This window comes from Camelina sativa, chromosome 10, assembly GCF_000633955.1.
Source record: "Camelina sativa cultivar DH55 chromosome 10, Cs, whole genome shotgun sequence".
Lineage (NCBI taxonomy): Eukaryota > Viridiplantae > Streptophyta > Magnoliopsida > Brassicales > Brassicaceae > Camelina > Camelina sativa.
The window spans coordinates 11,143,310-11,157,886 of NC_025694.1; the positions used below are offsets into that span (position 1 = coordinate 11,143,310).

The 14,577-nt window shown below is 37.9% G+C and overlaps 5 protein-coding genes across 6 annotated transcripts in view; 3 read left to right on the forward strand and 2 right to left on the reverse strand.

Moving 5' to 3' along the window:
- On the forward strand, positions 1–1,814 carry LOC104718444 (CBL-interacting serine/threonine-protein kinase 12-like; the record flags this gene model as incomplete). The annotated part of the gene is given in 1 exon segment (XM_010436196.2): positions 1–1,814. A coding segment is annotated over 1 exon segment (1,477 nt), but the record flags the coding sequence as incomplete, so codon positions are not given.
- Positions 4,738–5,908, reverse strand: LOC104718445. The gene has a single exon (XM_010436197.2). The coding sequence runs from the start codon at positions 5,836–5,838 to the stop codon at positions 4,990–4,992; it is 849 nt and encodes a 282-aa protein (XP_010434499.1). The 5' UTR covers positions 5,839–5,908; the 3' UTR covers positions 4,738–4,989.
- On the forward strand, positions 7,056–7,635 carry LOC109126832 (uncharacterized protein At4g04775-like). The gene is made up of 2 exons (XM_019230700.1): positions 7,056–7,278; positions 7,357–7,635. Exons 1-2 carry the CDS (start codon positions 7,108–7,110, stop codon positions 7,633–7,635), a joined length of 450 nt encoding a protein of 149 aa, XP_019086245.1. The 5' UTR covers positions 7,056–7,107.
- LOC104720255 lies at positions 8,259–10,200 on the reverse strand. The gene is made up of 5 exons (XM_010438190.1): positions 9,334–10,200; positions 9,171–9,236; positions 8,671–9,085; positions 8,438–8,577; positions 8,259–8,327 (listed from the first exon to the last, which is right to left on the reverse strand). Exons 1-5 carry the CDS (start codon positions 10,198–10,200, stop codon positions 8,259–8,261), a joined length of 1,557 nt encoding a protein of 518 aa, XP_010436492.1.
- LOC104718446 (leucine-rich repeat extensin-like protein 5) overlaps positions 11,998–14,577 on the forward strand; it is a 5,708-nt gene continuing 3,128 nt past the window's right edge. Inside the window, exon 1 of one of the 2 annotated variants that reach the window (XM_019231259.1) lies at positions 11,998–13,972. In XM_019231259.1, coding sequence (XP_019086804.1) covers positions 12,217–13,972 — 1,756 coding nt within the window. In that variant the 5' untranslated portion in view covers positions 11,998–12,216. Of the gene's footprint in view, positions 14,410–14,577 lie in introns of both variants that reach the window. The other variant, XM_010436199.2, reaches the window with a different exon arrangement.

Sequence of the window (14,577 nt, forward strand, 5' to 3'; positions counted from 1 at the left end):
TAAAATAGTGAGAGAGACATCTTTACCAAAAGAGAGAAGCAGCCCACAAGCTCTAATCCTCGGAAGATACGAAATGGGTAAGCTTCTCGGCCATGGAACCTTCGCTAAAGTTTACCTCGCTCGTAACGTCAAAACAAACGAGAGCGTAGCAATCAAAGTAATCGACAAGGAGAAAGTTCTCAAAGGCGGTTTAATCGCACACATCAAACGCGAGATCTCGATCCTACGACGTGTTCGTCACCCAAACATCGTTCAGCTGTTCGAAGTCATGGCTACGAAAGCTAAGATCTATTTCGTCATGGAGTACGTTCGCGGAGGTGAGCTTTTCAACAAAGTAGCTAAAGGTCGTCTTAAAGAAGAAGTAGCTCGCAAATATTTCCAGCAATTGATCTCAGCTGTTACCTTCTGTCACGCGAGAGGTGTGTACCATAGAGATCTGAAACCTGAGAATCTCTTGTTGGATGAGAATGGTAACCTTAAAGTCTCTGACTTTGGGCTTAGTGCTGTCTCTGATCAGATGCGTCAAGATGGGCTTTTTCATACGTTTTGTGGCACACCTGCTTATGTTGCTCCTGAGGTTTTGGCTAGGAAAGGTTATGATGCTGCTAAAGTTGATATTTGGTCTTGTGGTGTTATCTTGTTTGTGTTGATGGCTGGTTACTTGCCTTTTCATGATCGGAATGTTATGGCTATGTATAAGAAGATTTACAGAGGGGAGTTTAGGTGTCCTAGGTGGTTTTCTCCTGAGCTTACGAGGCTGTTGTCTCGGCTTTTGGAGACGAATCCGGAGAAGAGGTTTACGTTCCCTGAGATTATGGAGAATTCTTGGTTCAAGAAAGGGTTTAAGCATATTAAGTTTTATGTTGAAGATGATAAGCTTTGTAATGTTGTTGATGATGATGAATTGGAGTCTGAATCCGTTGAATCGGATAGAGACTCCGCGGTTTCTGAGTCTGAGATTGAGTATTTGGAGCCTAGAAGGAGAGTTGGAGGGTTGCCTAGACCAGCGAGTTTGAACGCTTTCGATATTATATCGTTTTCTCAAGGGTTTGATTTATCTGGTTTGTTTGACGACGATGGTGAGGGTTCTAGGTTTGTTTCTGGTGCTCCGGTTACGAAGATTATATCGAAGTTAGAAGAGATTGCTAAAGTTGTGAGCTTTACCGTGAGGAAGAAGGATTGTAGGGTTAGTCTCGAAGGTTCAAGACAAGGAGTGAAAGGTCCATTGACGATTGCTGCTGAGATATTTGAGTTGACACCTTCGTTGGTTGTTGTGGAAGTTAAGAAGAAGGGAGGTGATAAAACTGAGTATGAAGACTTTTGTAACAACGAGTTGAAACCTCAGTTGCAGAATTTGACAGCGGATGAAGTATCAGAGCCTGCGGCTGTTTCAGCGGTTGATGAAACCGAAAACGCAATCGCAGCAATCACGAATTCGCCGCCTGTTTGTTACTTGCCTTCTGACACTGATGAATAAGAAGATGAAAAAGGCCACAGAACCAGAGATCATGAGGGGTATGTATACGTACTGATTCTCCTTTCCTGTTGTCTAATGGGAGTTTTGGGTTTTGGTTATCTGAATTGAAAAAGGAAAAGCTGCTTAGGGTTGGTGAAAGTTAGAATCATGTTATGTAACAATGTTATTACGTTTTCTGTTGTGAGAGAATCGTTAGAGAAATTGAGTTGTGTCTTTTTACTAACCTTTTAGCAGTTTTTTTTTTCGGTAAGGGAGAATTGTAAACAGTTTCGTATTAATCATATCTTTGATATGTATAAAGACAACGATATGAATAAGAAAAGTTGTTTTTTTCATCTTTGTAGTTCATCTTTTTGTCATTCTGATGATAATGGTTTTACTTCTGTTTTGGGTTTGTCTTATAATTTGCTAAAATGGGTAAAAGTACAAGAGAAGAATGTTCTTGTTCTTTGCTCTTGTTTTTGGTTGATTCTTAGAAGATTTTAATGGCGGGAGACTCTTGATGGTGAAGTTTATTTCTTTTCGTATTTGGGAATTTTTAACTATTTGTGGGTAAAGAAATTGACCAACAACCATGTGAAGTGTTTTGTCTTTTGGTGTGAAGCAAGTTGGTTTTGATTTGATTGCAGTTTGTCTTTTTCTACGAAGATATTTATGTTTTGTAAGATTTGACAATCACGGATACAGCAACTGTTTTCCTTGATGTGGCCAAGCTTTGCTTGATTTACATGTGAGAGTGTAAAAGCATATATGTTGCCATGTTGGTGATGATGATTGTGATGCTGATGAATGATGATGCATTGATGATATAACTAACTTGTAACCCTTTTATTTTTTTTGAGTTTTTTGTTTAAATGTGCTCAATGATCATCATCAGTCTGATTGGGTTGTTTCTTCTTTCCCACCTTATTCGTTTTTTGTTCTATTGCTGGAAAACAAAATTGAAATAAGGCAATTTCAACACTTGGGTCTTGTGATTTCAGGGTTTTTTTTAGTTAATGATGAAAATTAAAATGTAATTTGTGGCCTTGTTGGTGTATAAGAAACAGAATTTTGTTTCTAAACTTATAGCAGAAACAATCAATTCCTCCTTAAAATAATGACTATTTTTATCTATAACCCAAATTAGTAACACAACCCACATGCACCATTAAAACCCATCTGCAGATGTCTTCTCTTTCGCACAATTATTATTATAGTACTATATATAATTTTAAGAAAATTGTGCAATGTCCCTTGAATATGGTAATGAAAAGAATTATGTACAGGCAGACCAAAAAATAATACGTATACATACCAAATGGGAAAAAGGTAAAAAATTAATTCTTTTATTTTTTATTTGGATGTTTAATACTGGTTTTTTGATGGAAAAATAATACTCAGATTAATAAAAACGTATTATTTAATATCTTAAGAAAATTAATAAAAACGTGTTATTTAATACCTTAGAATTAAATTTTGTCATTTTTCTACTTATAATTTCTTAACAAAAAATAAATTCCAGTTTTATCCCTATTCATTTCTATTATTTATTAATTTATAAATAACATTAAATTAAATTTTAGTTTTGCATAAAAATGGAATTGTTAATATTTCATTTTACCACTATTTTTTTAATTCAAAACATATTTCTATTTTATTTATTTAATTATTTTTAATATTACATTTTATTACCATTTAAAATAATAAAAAACTCAAATAAATTAATCAGAAAAATAACTATGATTGTTCAAAACCGTTGTCGACTTTGTTCTTTTTTTTTCTTCTAATCATTATTGACTTTGTTTTGTCCATTCAACGAAATCTCACTGTAATTCCCAAGCATTAACCAGCTGCAAGATTTTGATTTTTTTTAAACCTAAATCATAAATTTTGAATTGAGATATACATAAAGAAGTAAGTTATTTTGCTTTCTGTGTCATGTGAGGTGGAAGCTGTAATGCGGCTGTACCGGTGGAAGCTCTATGAATTTTGAATTGATTTGTGAAGCATCGGTGATGGAGACAACCCCATCGTCGCCACACTGTTGCTTCAATTAGATTTGGGTGATTTCGGCTCGACCGACGACAAAATCAAAGGCTCGTTGGTCAGATCCAACAGAATTAAAAAAAAAATGAGGGAAGGAAGAGACATGTAAGAAAGAGACAGATTGGTCGAGATAAAAGGAATGATAGTCTCTCGTCGTTTTTCTTCTCGTACACAATTTCAGTTTTAGGGTTTATGTGTATTTGGGAATTTGGACATTAATGAAATCGGGATTTGCTTTGATTTGATAATTATTGGATTTGTTTTTCTTTTTCACGAAACATTGAGAAATCTTAAAACTTTCAAATTTTGGAGAAAATAATATAACGTTATAATGAAATATTGATATCAATTATATTTGTTTATTTAAAAACATAAAATTAATTTAGTGTTATTTATAAATTAATAATTAATAGAAATGAATAGGGGTAAAACTGATTTTTTTTTTAAAGAAATCGTAAGTAGAAAAATGACAACATTTAATTTTTGAAATATTAAATTACACGTTTTTATTAATTTGGGTATTATCTTTGCAATAAAAAAGACCAGATATTAAAAGTCCAAATAAGAAATATATGAATTATTTTTTAGCTTTTTCTATAACATATACATTTTTATTATATTTTATGAAACAAAAGTAATTTGTAGAGAGGTTAGGTTAATTTGCAACCCTCATATATTAATTGGGTGCTAAGACGATTCAAACATTCTAAACTTTATATATAAAACTGACTCTGATATTTCATAACTACTTTATATATTGTAAGTCCTTGTGCACTCTCCATCTAGCTAGCGTGTTGGGGAACAAGGTGATGTAGTTGCCACGCAAACCTTTTACTCATCGGCAGATGTACATGTCACACCTTTTGAACCTTCGAGTGTTTGATTTGTCTGATTCATAAATATCTCCTTCTGGTTACCTACAAATATTGTATATATAATTTTAAAATATATATATATATATATATATATATACTGTTTTTTTAACTTTGTGAAACGGAATCTAAAATTTAGTGAAAAAGATTATTCGTATGATATAAAGATTCAATACTGACATACTGCCAAGCACCAAATTCCAACGTATATTGATGAACTATTTTACTAGATTTTTAAATATATTGTTCAAAATTACTTACTCCAATTTGTGAGTCATTACATCTAAAAATACAATAGAATTTCTTAAATCAAACTAAATTAAGAAAAGAGAAATTGCATAATATATACACTATCTTACATAGTGAACCCATAACAATTTACTTTGTATTCATACAAAAAAAAAAGAACGTCTCTTGATATTTTGCAGCTTTTGTTATTCATTGTGCTATAAAACAAAAGCAAAAGCTTATGCTTGCATCATCTCCTAACTGCGCCGCATATTACAAGACACTTAACATGTTCTTATCTCTTTTTTTTTTTTTTTTCTTATCTCTACTTGGACAAATATTACACAAGATTATACATTCAACTTAAACTCATGCACGCTCACATTAACAAGTGGCTGATCTCTTTGACTTCCCGGTTCCACCTCCTGCGGCGGTAGCATCCTCAGCACGTGCACACCCAAAACGTCCCTCTTCTCTTACTCTTCCCCACTCGTGCAACGACACGTGTAGTCTTTTCCCGGCGAGCAAAAACTCCGCCGCTTGAACCGGTGTAACAACCTCCACGATCTTCCTAAGCGTCTCAAACCTCAGCTTATCAGCTTCCGTCACTAAAGCCGCCATGTCCTCCTCGTGTTTATCTAAAGCATCCTTCACCACCACGTTGCCATCAACCAAATCCATGGTGTAAGCTGCGATGGCGATAGGCATATCCGCAACATTCTCTTGCAAATTCTCCGATTTCTTTGTTATCTTGTCTTCTTTCTCTATGACCTTCATATGCAACTCATTGATTTTTGCAAGCTGTGTCGCGGTAAAATCACTCATGAAACCACTATGGTTTACTTCGACGCTTTCATCGATCTTGAGAAGATATTGGGAAAGCTGCGTCTCGGCCTGTGATCCACATAGAGCGTAAATAACTCTGATGAAGGACGAAGGGCGACATCCTCCCATCCATAGCAAACCATTCTCTAGAGAAGAGTTCCACGACGGTGAAAGGTAGCTTGAGCAGCTTCGGTGAGAGAGCTCCGATCGTTTCTCGGCGTACTTTTTGAAGTCATTGAGGATTTGACCAACGAGCTCTCCGAGTTTGTGATCATCGTCGCTTGCTCGGTGATGATTTATGAGTGCTTCTTTGAGATCAACGATGTGTTTAGCTTGTAAACCCATCCACTCATAGTAACATCCTTCTCGAAGTTGTTCAATCCCATAACTCGAAGAACCAGCCGCCATCTCTCTTCGTTGGTTAGTTCGTGAATATATTTTAACGTTACTTTATAGCCTTAGAGATACATTGGATTGGTGCAAGTATATGTTTTCTACATGTGGTCTAAGATTTTTTATTTGTCGTCATATACTTTAACAACATGCATATACGACGGTACGTGGAATCAAGATACGATGGGCTTTTATGTGAAATCATGCATATACGACGGTACGTGGAATCAAGATACGATGGGCTTTTATGTGAAATCGTGGGTTTAAGTTCAAACCTCTCTTAAATTGTTTCTCTCTTGGTTTGTGGATCTTTGCTTTTAGACGGAAACGACAAAAGGGCACAGATGAATATACGAGTTACATGCTGACGAAAGAGTGGTATACAGTCGTAGATATTTTTCAAATGATAAAGTATTACTAGACGAGAAAAAGAATTCATAGATAGTATATATTAAAATATAATCTAAATCGCAGTCCTCTTTTATTAATTAATGTTAAGGTATATATATATGTATTACAATATGTTTGGTAGTATTTGATCTTATATTTGTAAACCATGTTTAAGAGCTTTATAATTTGGTGCTACTCAGTTCAATTTTGATAAATATCGATGAAATCCAGAAAAGTATATATTTAAAACAAAATAAATATTTTTTGTGTATATTGAGTTTTTTTATGAATTTTATGAGTAAATGTGTATACTGATCAGTGGACTCTATGAGTGAATGACTAGAAACACAATCTAAAGTACACTGTTAAGATTTTAGAATCCACAAACGTGTATCTTTTCTTACGAATCAAATTTTCAATTTTGAAAATAATTTTAAATCCATGATTAAGAATAAAAGATATATTTCTTTGTAAGAGTTATGTAAACAATGGTTAGCAAAAAAAAAAAAAAAAAGGACTAATTACTCATCTTATGGGCAGACGGTCTATGGGAACTATTGTATCGAACCTGGTAGAGCCCGTTCTTTATCCTTGGTCTATTTTTCCCCGAAATAAAAGTTCAAAACCAGTTTCCCCCGAGTCGAAAGTTCGAAAGCTATATCTCCCCGATTCTGGATTATAGCGGTATAATGTCTAAACCAGAGACCAAACCATATATGTCCCAAAAATAAACCAATTGTTGAACCAAATTCCTCAACCTACCCGACCCGTTTATCATAAAACCCAGAATCAAAACCTAAAATCAATTTTCACTTCTTGCATAATCAATTCTTCTTATTGAATTTGCTTCTTCTTCTTGAATTTGCTTCTTCTTTCACGAGTTCGAGTATCACAATGAGTAATGTGTCAACAAATTCCACCGAATCAAGTTTCCGTGCAAGAGGAAGGGTTATCGGTGTGCCAAAGAGATGTTGGTGCGGGGAAGGAATCATGGCTTTGACATCGAAGTCCGATTCGAATCCGTACCGGAGATATTATCGGTGTGGGTTTGCAGTAGCCAATAAGGTAACTGTTTTTTCTAATTTTGTGTATAACATTTGATTTGTTTTTCTAATTTTGTGTATAACATTTGGGTTGTTGCAGCTTAGAAACGATGAACACACATTTAAATGGGTTGATGAAGCTTTTGTCAATGAGATAGATACATTAGATGCAAAGACTGTTGAACTTGAGAAGCAGCTGAAAGATATCAGAACAGAGAGATTTGAGTTGGAAAAGATGGTTTATGAGAAGATGGAGAAGGAGATATTTGAGAAGGTTGAAGATGCTTTGGATGAAGCCAAATCAAGCAATAAGAGAATGATGCTTATCATAGTATTCTTATGTATGATCATGATTGGTCTCAGTAAGCTACTAGGTTGAACAAGAGATTCAGTGTTGTTGTTAGTTTGTTGTTGCTATGAAGACAATTGTTGTTAGTTTGTTGTTGCTATTGTGGTAATGAGAATGAGAAGTTAAATTTCAGAATTATGATATTGATCATAGCCGTTCATAAAACATTCACCAAAATACATCACTAGCAAGTTTTAAGAAGAGACAAAAGAAAAAAGACATAGGGAATTACAAGTCTATGTGGTCGAAAATACATTAAGGCAATCACAAAATTAGAACCCTATTTCTACTTAGCTACTTGATTAAGCTTGAGTGAGTGAACCTTCACTTGGTTCTCCTTGACTTGGCTGCAAAAAAAAAAAATTAAAACATTGTAACATTAGTAAACCAAAACAAACTCTATAAACTGAAACCATGAAAAGGAAAATACATTCACCTTGGCAAACTCTTTCTTGTGGAACCTAGAATTATGATTCGCTTCTCCACAAATGCCACAATGCATGATTCTTTTCTTCTCCTTTGGTTTCTTCTTAGTTGGCGACTCATTGGCACCCTTCTTCCTCTTTTTGTCAGGCTTTTTCTTCTTACCTTTATCTTGATCTTCATCATCTTCATCTTCATCATCTGGTATACACACATTAGGAGCATTTGTCTCAGGCCAAAACCTTGGACCTCTCTGTGGAACCAGGCCTTCGGTGTAGTTTCTTCTCCACATAGCTGTCCTGAACCATTGACAGACATAGTTCTCGGCTACAAGTGTTTTCTCGATGATGACTGCATAGGCATGTTCACATGGGATGCCACATATCTGCCACTTCATGCAGGAACAAACCATCTTCTTAAGGCAGACTCTATGTTTATCTAAACCATGATGTACTTCATATGTTCCATTTGTGCTTGAATAAACCTTCGACTCACACGCATACTTATGCTCTTTAGCTAGAAACAATGCAACATATGGAGTGCAGATCCCTGCAAACAAACAATGCAATCATTATTGTTTAAAACGAGACCTGTGTGAGAAACAATCAAACCATTGATAATACTAAAAATCATTGAAATTACCTGTGTGAGAATAAGATTCTGCAGACCTTCTGGCAATCCTCACCATCGCAAGTCGTCTGATTGTCTCTAGCATAGCAATAAATGGTTTCTCCCTTGCCTTGTTAATGGAGCTGTTAAAAGACTCTGTGGGGTTATTATCAACATCTTCACAATAACTCCCAATCTTGTGGAATGCCTTACACCAGCTTTTTGGATTTGTCCTCATGACATCATTGTATACACCAATATCATAACAGTAGATCCTCTCCAAGTGCCGCTTATAATCCGTCTCATTGTAAGACCAAGCCAAATCCCACAAAAGTGGCTTCATCCGAGTTTTATTTCCATGATGCTTCTTCAAGTTCCCGTAGATGTGTTGTACACACATTCGATGCTCCATCTTTGGTAATTCCAGCTGAACAGCTTTGATCAATCCCTACAAAAATAAGAATAATCATTTAAAGGCACCATAAAAAATACACAATCAAAATCAGTTACAAACCATGATAATAATAATTTACCTTTTGCCTATCAGAGACCATAATGAAGCCGTCACCATCATTTAGTCCAAGGTCAGTCTTCAGCAACTTCATAAACCAAACCCAATTGTTGGTGTTCTCAACTTTTACAACCCCCCCATGCTATTGGATAAATACCATTGTTAGCATCTCTACCTAAAGCTACCAAAAGCTGTCCCTTGACCTTATTCTTTAGGAAGCAACCATCCATTCCTATTAAAGGCCTACAAGTCTCTTTCCATGTTCTTCTTATGTTGTCAAAACAAACATAGAACCTATTGAACATGTCTTTCCCTCCATCATCAGTCACACATTCAACCTCTACATGTGAATCCTTGTTAGATTCTAATATCTCAGCAGCATAATCTCTTAATCTAGCAAACTGTTCATCATACTCCTTATCAATCCAAATTAGTGCCTTCTTTCTAGCCGCCTGACATTGATGCCTAGTGACACTAATCTTCCACCTTTCCTTTATGATTTCTTCCATTTTCATTGGCATGAAGTACTCAGGATTATCTCTAATCTTATCAAGAAATAACCTAGCTATATGTGGAACCTTGAACATCTCACATTCTCCATTAGGGATACAACTATGCTTATCATTAAACTTTCTAATCCTCCACATGTTATCACTTGGCAGAATTGCGGCATACACCTTCCACTCACACCGTGAACCATCATCTCCATTACAACCAACACACATAAAGCCAATTTTATCTTTATTATACCTGTATTGCTTCAAATTGTTTCCAGTTCTGAGAACATAGTCCGTCACTGCTTCTTTGAAAGCAACTCCACTGAAGAATGTCTGCTTATCGTACAAATGCCCATCACCGCGCCTGATATGTGTATGAATTGGCTCTGTACCGTCACCGTTTTCATCGGTATCACTCTCCGGATACACATCATGGCGGACTGGTGGTTCATCGACGAACTCATTCACCAACTGGTCGATGTGAAATTCATCTCTGTCATGTGCTTCTTCATCGAAATCTCCTCCGAAGTCTGCATCTGCCAGGACAATCGCCATTGAAGCTGTTTTCCCAAAGAAATTTAAGCAAAGAATTAAACTTTGATCTAGGGTTCTTCGCAAATTTGGGGATTTTTAGTTTTAGGGATTTTTGGATAGTGAATTGAAGTTTAACGGGTCGAAATCGGGTTTATTTTGGTTTAATTTGGGTTTAGTTTTCTTCTAATCGGTTAAGTAAATAGTAAACCGATATATGGGTTAATTGATGAAATAGAATTAAACTGTGGAGATATAGCTTTCGTACTTTCGACTCGGGGGAAAATTGGTTTCGAACTTTTATTTCGGAGAAAAATAGACCGAGGATAAAGAATGGGCTCTATCTGGTTCGATACGATAGTTCCCATGGGGAAATAGACCGTCTGGTCCTCATCTTATCTTATAGTACGAGATTCCTATAGTGTTATTTTAAAAAACCATGGTTATATAATATTTACTATTTTTATCTTTAAGCTAAATTTGCACTCCTAGACCAACAATATTCCCATCAAACAACATGCATACATGCATTAATATCTATACATGTTACATGAGCTTTGATACTATGTTAAATCATAGAATTCTAGTTCGAATTAACAAATTGGCATATAATACCTTATGTGTCATCTTCAATAAAAAGTGAAGCTTAAATTTTTTGAACCAAAGGATGTTTAAAAACCGTCATGTCATAAAATCGTCTAATCATCAGTAAAAACTTATAATCTTTTCGGAACGGAAATCATCAAAAATTGTAAATATAACTTCTTATGTCACTGTGATTTTGAGAAAAAAACTCTATAGTGTTCTTTATATCACTCTTTATAAGCATTATAATGAAATAGAACCCTGCTCTCAAGGTTTAGCATGGGGCACATTTCACCAATTGTGCCAAGTATTCATTATAGGAAGCTGAACAACTGAACAATTTTTAGTAAAGACCATGGGGCACGTGCCCCACCTCCCAACACTCTAGATCCGCCCTGTCTACACACAAAAAAAACAGAGTAGCATCGACACTCGCAGTGACATCAAAGGGTAAACTGTAAACATAACAATAATAACACTACTGTTTTCAATTTTTCATAATTTTCTGATCTACTAACTTACTGTATGAGACTGTGGGAGTGGGACATGTCGTTTTTAAGACTATTCCGATTTCCGACATAGAACAGTTAATTGTTGAACTTGTTATCAATGGTTTGGGACACCTCAAATAAAAATGAATGCACGTGAGTTACGAGTTTCAACTAATCCATTTACTTATTACTAAGTAGTAAATTACACAGTAACACATTATTTTTGCTGTAAACTACAAAAGCCCAACATTATTTCATTTTATGGGCTCACACAACAATTATAATCCATGAATCGATTAAAATAAAAATCATACCATAATTGAACTCATCTTGATTCAAATTTATTTGGCTTTCGTTTGATCTTTAGATTGGATGGGATCGAAAAATATACCACTACAGTTGATATGATGTTTAAACAAAAAATTAAACTACCTAGTGCCTAGAGCAATGTAAAAATGTCTTTAATCCAAGCTTAAAAAGTGTTGACCAAAAAAACATTTAACCAATTGTTATCCTCCGTTTCATACTATCGAATGTTTACAAATTTCTATCCAACTTTTTGATTAATTTTATATTTTATATTATGTAGTTTTGTTTATGATTGGTTAAATTTTGTAAAAGTAACTATTTCTTAGTATGCATCTTTTAAGTAAAACATCCTATATTTTGAAACGGAGGAATATAATTTTGTAACGTCTATAAAATCAATCATGTGATTAGTTCAAAAAGGTTACCCCAAAAAAAGTCGATCTTACATTTATATATTTGTTAGGTAATTTATGGACACACATCATTTAATTAACATTATTACTATTTTCAAAGTGTTAGTAAAAACAGTGTATTAAAAACTCGTAGGGATGAGCTGTGCAAAAGACATCGTCTCTCTCTCTCACTTATACTTCATTTCCCTCTTCACTATCTCTTCTTCTTCACTGCAAACTTTCTCCACAAATGTCATGAAGCAATGAAGACGAAGATGATGATGAAGACGACCATGTCTCAGATCTATGTTCTTCTTTTCACCTTCTTCTTCTTCTCGACGAGCCTCTCTCACTCTCTTCCACTCACTTTCAATGGCAATCTCTCCGACAACGAAGTCCGGCTAATCACAAAACGTCAGCTTCTCTACTACCGCGACGATTTCGGCGACCGCGGCGAGAATGTCGTCGTCGATCCGACTCTTGTCTTCGAGAATCCACGGCTCCGTAACGCATACGTAGCTCTCCAAGCTTGGAAACAAGCTATTCTCTCTGATCCCAACAACTTCACCACCAACTGGATCGGCTCTAACGTTTGCAGTTACACCGGAGTCTTCTGCGCTCCGGCTTTGGATAACCGCCGGATCCGTACCGTCGCCGGGATAGATCTCAACCACGTTGACATTGCTGGCTACTTGCCTCAAGAACTCGGTTTGTTAACGGATCTCGCTTTGTTTCATGTTAATTCAAACCGGTTTTGTGGAACCGTACCGCATCGGTTTAATCGGCTTAAGCTTTTGTTCGAGCTTGATCTTAGTAACAACCGGTTCGCCGGTATATTCCCTGCCGTTGTTCTCCAGTTACCGTCGTTGAAGTTTCTGGATCTGAGGTTCAACGAGTTCGAAGGACCTGTGCCGAAAGAGCTCTTCAGCAAAGATCTAGATGCGATTTTTATTAACCATAACCGGTTCCGGTTCGAGTTACCGGATAATTTGGGAGATTCTCCGGTTTCAGTCATCGTCGTGGCGAATAATCACTTCCACGGTTGTATCCCGACGAGTTTGGGTGATATGAGGAACCTTGAAGAGATCATCTTCATGAACAATGGGTTTAACTCTTGTTTGCCGTCTCAGATCGGGCGGTTGAAAAATGTAACGGTATTTGATTTCAGTTTTAACGAACTTGTTGGGCCGTTACCGGCGAGTGTTGGCGGGATGGTTTCGTTGGAGCAGCTGAATGTGGCGCATAATAGATTCTCCGGTAAGATTCCGGCGAGTATTTGTCAGTTGCCGAGGCTGGAGAACTTTACTTTCAGTTATAATTTCTTCACTGGAGAACTGCCGGTGTGTCTGGGGTTGCCTGGGTTTGATGATCGGCGTAATTGTTTGCCGGCGAGACCTGCGCAGAGATCTCCGGGACAATGTGCGGCTTTCTCTTCTCTTCCCCCAGTTGATTGTGGATCGTTTGGGTGTGGTCGTTCTTCTCGGCCTCCGGTTGTTGTCCCGTCACCGCCGACAACATCTTCACCTGGTTCGCCTCCGTCAACTCCTGGTTCACCACCGTCATCACCTGGTTCCCCTCCGTCAGCTCCTGGTTCTCCTCCGTCAACACCTGGTTCCCCACCGTCAGCTCCTGGTTCACCTCCGTCAACGCCTGGTTCACCGCCGTCGACGCCTGGTTCCCCTCCGTCAGCTCCTGGTTCACCTCCGTCGACGCCTGGTTCACCGCCGTCAACACCTGGTTCGCCTCCGTCAACTCCTGGAACTCCGCCGTCAACTCCTGGTTCCCCTCCGTCACCGTCTATTTCTCCGAGTCCTCCATCGCCATCTAGTCCACCAACTCCGGTATCACCTGGGCAACATTCACCACCATTTTTCCCAAGTCCACCATACACAGGCCCGTCTCCGCCGTCAACTCCAGGACATCCTTCACCGCCTATGATTCCTAGTCCTCCCAGCATTGTACCGTACCCGCCGTCAACTCCACCCTCAACACCTTCCCCTCTGCCTCCGTCTTACTCTCCTACGCCGCCACCTCCACCGTCAACAGGATACTCTCCTCCATCACCACCGCTACTACCTCCGCCAACATATGCTCCGTTCCCATCACCCCCACCTCCTCCGCCGCCAACATACAATCCACCGCAGCCAACTCCATCACAACCACCGCAAGCTCCAGTTTACTACATTCCCCCTCCTCCACCTCCCCCTCACTCACAGTTGTCACCACCATCACCAACCCCCTACTACTACAGCTCACCACCACTGCCGCCTCATTACTCATTACCGCCACCACCCCATTCACCAGCACCATGCATAGAATACACACCACCTCCACCTCCAGCCGCCCATTACAAGCCTCCGCCGCCACCACCGGAGCACTACAGTCCTCCACCGTCACCACCGGTTTACTACTACAACTCACCGCCACCACCACCAACAGTACACTACAGTCCCCCACCTCCACCACCACCAACAGTACACTACAGTCCCCCACCTCCACCGGTAATTCATCACAGCCCACCACCGCCGTCTCCAGCATACGAGGGACCACTGCCGCCGATTCCCGGAATATCATACGCTTCACCACCACCGCCTCCCTTCTACTGATTCTTTTTTTTTTTTTTT

Coding starts and splice junctions, on each gene's coding strand:
- LOC104718445 (XM_010436197.2), bottom strand. CDS start 5,838: ATGGCGGCTGGTTCTTCGAGTTATGGGATTGAACAACTTCGAGAAGGA.
- LOC109126832 (XM_019230700.1), top strand. CDS start 7,108: ATGAGTAATGTGTCAACAAATTCCACCGAATCAAGTTTCCGTGCAAGA. Junction 7,279..7,356: donor GGTTTGCAGTAGCCAATAAG/GTAACTGTTTTT, acceptor GGGTTGTTGCAG/CTTAGAAACGATGAACACAC.
- LOC104720255 (XM_010438190.1), bottom strand. CDS start 10,200: ATGGCGATTGTCCTGGCAGATGCAGACTTCGGAGGAGATTTCGATGAA. Junction 9,237..9,333: donor AGGTCAAGGGACAGCTTTTG/GTAGCTTTAGGT, acceptor TGGTTTATGAAG/TTGCTGAAGACTGACCTTGG. Junction 8,328..8,437: donor GAGTCTGCCTTAAGAAGATG/GTTTGTTCCTGC, acceptor TCAATGGTTCAG/GACAGCTATGTGGAGAAGAA.